The sequence below is a fragment of the Lontra canadensis genome, unplaced genomic scaffold, assembly GCF_010015895.1.
Source record: "Lontra canadensis isolate GAN:19392208 unplaced genomic scaffold, GSC_riverotter_1.0 scaffold1, whole genome shotgun sequence".
NCBI lineage: Eukaryota > Metazoa > Chordata > Mammalia > Carnivora > Mustelidae > Lontra > Lontra canadensis.
Genome location: NW_022630995.1, coordinates 10785991 through 10793620, shown reverse-complemented (window position 1 = coordinate 10793620; position 7630 = coordinate 10785991). Strand labels below are relative to the sequence as shown.

Below are 7630 nucleotides of genomic sequence, written 5' to 3'. Positions count from 1 at the left end.
AGGGCCTTTGGTTTCTATAGACCATTTAACTCATGAACTTCTAGACTGGGTAGTGAGTTTAGCAGATCTTTACCAAGATTAAAAATGAATTCTGGTTGTTTCTACACTGCATCTGTTCCGAGCTAGATGAGTCTTTTAGCAGAGTTCATGGCACATAGGTGTGCATTCAAAAATCAGCATTTGTTAACTATGTGCTAGGTGTAGGGCATGCAAAATTAAGCTGTCCATAGTCATGCGTACAGGAACCTACCCAGTGTGGTAACTTCTACATAGCATTGTAGGGGCAGAAAATTTTTCTTCTACCCTTCTAAGTTCTTTGCCTGGTCTAATAATCGTATTGACACAAGACAGATTCATAGGAGGAAACCAAATTTCATTATGTGTGTATACATATAGGAGCTACATACAAAGTAATGACCAAAGTAGGTCATTTAATCTTTTAGACAATAAATTAGTGAGAATTGACAAGACAAATGGGGTTTGGATTTGGGGTAATAAATTGGTGAAGTAGCAAGGTTTGTTAATAGGCCTTCTGGCCCTGAATTCCCCATCTGGTGATAAGGAGGCCTTCTACTCTCGTGGTATAGGGAGGATACCTTTCACATAGATTCATCTCCTGCTTTTAGTGGGGACAAAGGAGGGGCAGAGTGTCCTTGTCCTTTATTTTGAAATAATGCCATAGTGCATATTTTGGGGTGGCATATTCTCTTTCAACATAAATGGGACTCAGATGGAGAGTGGTTTGACATCAGGAAAAGCGTGCTGTGGAGGGGCGTCTGACTGCATACATTCCTGTGTCAGATCCACTCACTGCTTTTGATATTTCGAACGAGTAGCTTCTCAGTGCCTGTTTCCTCACTGATAAATCAGGCTAATGGTGGGATTTCCTGCACTGGACATTAACTGCGAGTTAATTCAAGAACAGCTCTCGAAACAGTGCCTGGCACGCATCAACAGTGCCGTACATCTCCTTAGGGCTGGGGTGCCAGCGGCACTTTAGCATGACGGTTGTCCTCCAGGCTGACGACACCGGGGAAGCCGTGTGATTTTTGCACCGCACACTGCTTCCCAGCCAGCCGTGTTCCAGACGCTCTATCTCCACAGCCCCACTGGAAAGGCCAGTTCTTCAAAGTGGAGGCCGGCCCACTCATGGTGATGAAGGCGGGTGGCGCCGTCTGCCCTCGCTCAGCCTCTATCTTCGGCGGTCACCCCCGGTCCCACAGGTCTCAGGAGCCTCCACCCCGACTCCGGGAAGAGGCGCGCCATTGCGCGCGCCGCCCCGCCCCGTGCCCTCGCGTGACCCGACGTGCCGGGCGCGCACGCAGGGGCCCCGCCCGCGGCGTCCGAGGCCGAGGGGCCGCGGGAGGCTCCGACAGCTCGGGAGAGGGAGGGGGCGTGGCTTCCCGGCAGGGTGGGTGGCCGCGCCTTATTCCCGCCCCCATCGGCCGCTGCCTCTGCGCGCCAAAATCAAACCCCAGGACCCGCCGGCTGGAGAACCTGCTGCAGCGGGAGCTCAGCTTGCGTGTCAGGTCGCGTTCGGCAGTGGCGCGAGCTCCAGCGCGCGCACCTGTGGCCACTTCCCAGCCCTCCCTGCTTGCGCTCCGGGCCGCCGCAAGACCAGAATGGCCACCCCGCCGAAGAGGAGCTGCCCATCTCCCGCGACCGGCTCTGAGGGGACCCGCATCAAGAAAATTGCCATCGAAGGCAACATCGGTAAGGAGCCTCGGGAAATGTTCCCAAAGCAGCGGGAGCCGCGGCGGCGGCGGCGGCAGCGGCAGCCGCCTTCCCCTGCATCTCTGCTGCTCCTCAGTGAGGGCCTTCTACCCGCCGGGCTGTGTGGATGCGGACGCGGCCTCGAATTCCCTTCGCCCCGAAATCCTTTTGCCCCGCCTTGCCTAGCTTCTGCCGGTCCCCGGGAGTTGGCGGCGGCCTCGGGGCCGCGGGCCGTGCGCGCCAGAGCGTTCGGGCCTCGTGAAGGTGCACTTTGGGCCAGTTTCCTCCCCTTGTTGGGATTGCGCAAAGGGAAGGGCTGTTCTTGGTTTTGTTTTTGTATTGGGTGTGTGTGTGTGGGTGTGTGTGTGTTCTTGAGGTGTGATTTATGTACATTAAATTATCCTTTTTTAGGTGTCCTCTTCAGTGAGGTATGACACACACATTAATGCTGTTTCACTGTCTTCATGATCAAGGTTCAGTACGTGTTTATCACCTCAGAAAGTTGCCTGGCGCTCTTTCGCAGTCAGCAACCTTGCACTCCTACCCCTTGGCAACCACTGACTGGGTTTCTGTCCCGCTAAGTGTTGCCTTTTTCCAGACTGTCCTAGAGATGGAATCCGAGAGTACGTAGCCTCTTGTGGTGTCGCCTCTTTTATTTAGCACGATGCTGCTTTTATTTTAGCGCATTGCTTGTATCTGTAGTTCTCTTTCATTGCCGAGTAGTATTCCAGTGCATGGGTGTACCAGTTTCTCTCTCCCCAGCTCTGAGCATTTGGATGGTTTCAGTTGTAACGGTTATGGATAAAATGGCTCTAAACATTCCAGTACAAGGGAAGAGACTAGGAAAGAGTTTTTTTTAATGATCTTAATATCATGGCGTCCCTCACTCTTGGCCCCCACATCCAAGTAAACATTGGCTTATGATTGAAAGATCCACATGTTTCTATTCCTAACCCAGATGAGGGCAGAATATACCATGCATGTCAATTTGCAAGGTACATCTGAACTTACATTCTTCTGTGTTTCCTACCACAGGAAACCTATGCCTGGCACTTCCTGTTCTGATAGAATTTTTTTGGCTCCAAGTTGGGTACTGGTCATTCATGCATACAGCAAATGTTTTTTTAATTCTTAACTGCATTCAAAACTCTTGTACTTCTTTAAAAAGATGGGGCAAATGCTCTAGCAGCATTCCAAGGAGTCGAAAATAGCTGAGCACACTCTTAAAGAGGAGATCTTGTTGCATTGCTCCAGTATTCAGGCACCAGTGGAAAAGAGCCTCCTAATAGACTCTCATTACCTCTTAGGATAAGTTCTTTGAAGTTGAATGTTTACTAGTAGGGTTCCCCATAGCTACATATTGGATAAAGATGAACATATGTAAAGGAGGAAGTGGTTGAACAAAGCCATTTCAAAAGTCAATTTAAATGAACAACCTTTAGATCAATACCACGATGAGTTAATCCCCTTCCATTTCTTAAATCCAGTTAAGCAACATATCTAGAAAGTTACTACTCCCCAAGCATCTTTAATCTTCCCAGCACCTGAAATAATTTCCTAATATTTCACCCCATCTCCAGTTTCTCTTACCAGCTCCAGAGCAGACTTTTTATATACAAATCTAATTGTGTTATCCTCTACTTAAAATTCTCTAATTTCTCCATTACCTACACTGGAAGGACCTGCAAACTGGCAAACTGGTGTCTTGCATTTGCACAATAGTGGCCCACATAGATTTGGGGGGAAAAAAGAAATTAATGAATTGCTAGCATTTAAACATTTCGAGATTTCTTTTGAACATCTAGATTCTTGGCATTTCTTAAAATATCTGAAGATCTGGTAACACTGGTCCTGTGTTTCTATTAGATAACAATTTGCTATTTAGATGGATTGTGTTCCTTACCACTCACTGTTTTCCTGACACTGAGGCTTTGTCAGTTGCTGTTAATGTGCTAGCACTGTTGTTTCTGTCCCTTCCACCTTATTTGCAAGACCCAAATAAGTATAAATATACAAATTGCTAATATGTGTGTAGAAGATTATTTTGTGATTCCTAGAATTTGAACTTCAACTGGTCATTTTAGTTTTATACTCATGTAACTTCTCACGCTCTTTGTTACTAAAATACACACTTGTGTTAGATTTCTGGAGGCCTTACCTGCTTCTTCTCATCTTAATAGTTTGTATAGATGATTTTTGGCATCATAATACCTGCTTGGCATTAGTAATTCTGTTAGGTCCCATGGCTTTTTAAAGTTTTAACATCAGTGTCTTTGATCCTTGTTCTCCTTTGCTTTCATAGAGTATTAATTTATAATTGGCTTACTTTTTAGCTCCCTACTTTCCCCCCAAAGTTAAGGAATTAGATATTAATCTGATTGGAGTGACAGGTAACTATTGTTACTCTGCTTGAACTAAAGAATGATTTTAAAGAATAACTGTTTTTGCTCTTAAAATTTTAGAGTATGACCACATGAAATTTTTCTGTTTGTAGGCATGTCAGAAGAAAGCTGAATGTTCTAGCTTTGAATGCTTTCAGGCTCTGGCTGATGCATGATTTTTTAATGTGTTCCTTGGATTCTCTTTCTTTTTTTTTTTTTTTAATTAAAAAAAATCATTTATTTATTTATTTTAAAGATTTTATTCATTTATTTGACAGAGAGATCACAAGGAGACAGAGCAACATGCAGAGAGAGGGGGAAGCAGGCTCCCTGCGGAGCAGAGAGCCGGACGCAGGGCTCGATCCCAGGACCCTGAGATCATGACCCAAGCCAAAGGCAGAAGCTCAACCCACTGAGTCACCCAGGCGCCCCTTCTTCTTCTTCTTTTTTTTTTTTTTTTTAAGGTTTTATTTATTTATCTGTTAGAGAGTGAGAAAGGGAGAGCACAAGAAGAGGGAGCAGGAGGCAGAGGAAGGAGCGTACTTCCCGCTGAGCAAGGAGCCCAATGTGGGACTCCATCCCAGGATCCCAGTGGGACTCAATCCCTGGATCCTGGGCTCATGACCTGAGCCAAAGGCAGATGCTTAACTGGCTGAGCCACCCAGATGTCCCGATTGGATTCTCTTTCTGAACATCATGTTTTCCTTTCCTTCCTCCATCTAGTTCAGTGAATGGCCAGTGATCGTTTATATGCTTCTGCTTACCATGCTAAATGCTCCATTCGAAATCTGTTGTCACCAATCTTTTTTCCCGTGATTAAATCATGGTCATCTAGTTTATCCTTAAAACTTTTTCCCCTTTCCTGTGGTGATAATATAATATGACTTTGTGTGTTGCTTCTCAGCAGTTCTTTGTTCTATGTTACCTTCTTATTGACTCCCTTCCATCCCTGTTTTTGCTCTATGTGTGATCTTCTAAAAAAAAAAAAAAAAAAGAATTTATTTATTTGAGAGAGGGACTGAGGGGTGGGGCAGAAGGAGAGAATCTTCAAGCAGACTCCCAGCTGAGCTTGGATCCTGACACGGCGCTTCATTTCATGACTCATGAGATCATGACCTGAGCCAAAACCAAGAGTCAGAAACTCAACCAACTGAGCTATCCAGGTGTCCCTCTATGTGTGATCTTTTAAAGTTCTTCTGTTTTTTCTTCTTTTCTATTGCTTGTGTAATGTCCTAGATTTGAATATAGTATTCAAGTCAAAAGTAAGTTCTTTTTGCCCTCTTTGGATACAGTTTATAAGGATGTGGAACCTTTCCTTTTAAGCTTGCAGAAGCTGCTTTTTTATATTTTAATCCGTGTGTGTATTTTTATATACATATGGAGAGAAAAAGAGAGAGAGCACATTATGCTGACCAGAGATGTCTAATACAACCACATTTGGTGACTTCAGATAGGAAGGGTGTGGTGGTCATTAGGAGTGTTGCTACACCCTGTTGAATTCTAGGTCAAGACTTTTCCCTACTGTTAAATGGAATGTATTTCCAAGTAGTATTAAAATAGTGAATTAATATGTTCTGATTATATGTGAACTATTTCCCTATAGGTGTCTCAGAAGATAGTGAATGATCAGGGAGAAGCAAAGTACATACAGCTTTTTTTAAAAGGGTTGGATAAGTGCCCAGAACTGTGAAAGTGAAGCAGAGAAAACATGGCTATTCCTTATAAGGGTCTTTATAAAAATGTTTTTATAACTTCTGTTGGGTACTATGGCTTAATGTTGTGTAGTTATACAGTTAGTGTCATATAATCATACTGATTCTCATTGTAAAACTCTGGATATTGGATACATCTTTACATTGATTTTATAGTTCATTTGGCTGTTTCTAAGTTGGTTTTAGATGGCAAGGATTTAAGTTTGTAAACTGAGAGAATAGATCCAGTAGACAGAAAAATTTTGAAAAGGCAAGAGCCTATAATGATTGTCACTATAGTCATAGCTTGTTTATCACAACAGTTTCCATAAAGAGGGTATTATTATTTCCATTGTATTATGAAGAAACAGGCTCAGAGAAATTCAATGACTTGCCCAAGATCATATTTAATTTTTTTTTAAAAGATTTATTTATTTATTTGACAGACAGAGATCACAAGTAGGCAGAGAGAGAGGAGGAAGCAGGCTCCCTGCTGAGCAGAGAGCCTGATGCGGGGCTTGATCCCAGGACCCTGGGATCATGACCTGAGCGGAAGGCAGAGGCTTTAACCCACTGAGCCACCCGGGCGTCCCGATCACATATTTAATTAAATGGAAAAATAGCCTTAACCATTTCCCACAGTTATCTCTAATTACTTGATTAAGGAAAGTGAGGCTAGGACTAGGATTTTTTTTTTTTTCCTGCTGTAACACCTTGCCTACAATTTCACCAGGTTTTTTTTTTTTTTTTTTTTTTTTTAAAATTTTTTTTTTTTATTTGTCAGAGAGAGAGAGGGAGAGAGAGCGAGCACAGGCAGACAGAATGGCAGGCAGAGGCAGAGGGAGAAGCAGGCTCCCTGATGATCAAGGAGCCCGATGTGGGACTCGATCCCAGGACGCTGGGATCATGACCTGAGCCGAAGGCAGCTGCTTAACCAACTGAGCCACCCAGGCGTCCCTCACCAGGTTTTAAATTCTTCTGTTCTGTAGCCTTGATAAGCTGAAAACAATAACAAATGTGTCTAATACAAGTGGTAGGGATCCTTTTAGTTTTTATTAAAATAAATCTAAAGAGGAAGTTTAAGAAATTGGATATTTTTGTTTTTTGTATTTTTGCTGGTATAAATTTTGAAAAAGTTGATGACTATTTTGACTTTTTTTTTTTTTTTCCCCTAAGTCTCCTTCTTCAATTTTCTTTTCCTCTCACAACAGCTTCAGGGAAGACAACATTCGTGAATATCCTTAAACAGGTCTGTGAGGATTGGGAAGTGGTTCCTGAACCTGTTGCCAGGTGGTGCAATGTTCAAAATGCTCAAGGAGACTGTGAGGTATGAAAACAAAATTAACTAAAAAAAATAAATTCCTTTTGCTTTAGAGGACCAGTGGTATTTAACATTTTGGGTTTTTTTTTTTTTTTCCCCTAATAAAATTTTCAAATCTAGCTTTAAGTCTGTATCTTCATCTTCATATATGGGTGTGTGTGTGTGGGTGTATAAACATTCATTGAGCAATGCACTCAAGATTTATGTACTCATTGCATCTAAGTAGAATTTTAAGAGTTTTTAAAAATTAATTAAAAAGTTAAAAATATCTAATTGCAAATTAAATTCCTTGAATAGATTTTACATTTTGTTTAAAAACTAGTGAACAGGAAAACAAAGACCAAAAAACCATCTGGTACCTTAATTTTATTAGTTTACCTTTTTTTGTTTTTAAGATTTATTTATTTGAAAGAGAGAGACCGAGAGAGCATGAGTGGGGAGGTGAGGGAGAAGCAGGCTCCCTGCTGAGCAAGAACTGCCCCCCCCCCCCCCCCCCCCCCCCCCCCCCCCCCCCCCCCCCCCCC

At 43.1% G+C, this 7630-nt stretch overlaps 1 protein-coding gene across 1 annotated transcript in view; it reads left to right on the top strand.

Moving 5' to 3' along the window:
• The first annotated feature begins 1472 nt into the window (after positions 1–1472).
• DCK (deoxycytidine kinase) overlaps positions 1473–7630 on the top strand; it is a 30159-nt gene continuing 24001 nt past the window's right edge. The window contains exons 1-2 of the mRNA XM_032843411.1: positions 1473–1713; positions 6997–7112. Of these exons, the coding sequence (XP_032699302.1) occupies positions 1623–1713; positions 6997–7112 (207 nt within the window). The 5' untranslated portion in view covers positions 1473–1622. The remainder of the gene's footprint in view (positions 1714–6996; positions 7113–7630) is intronic.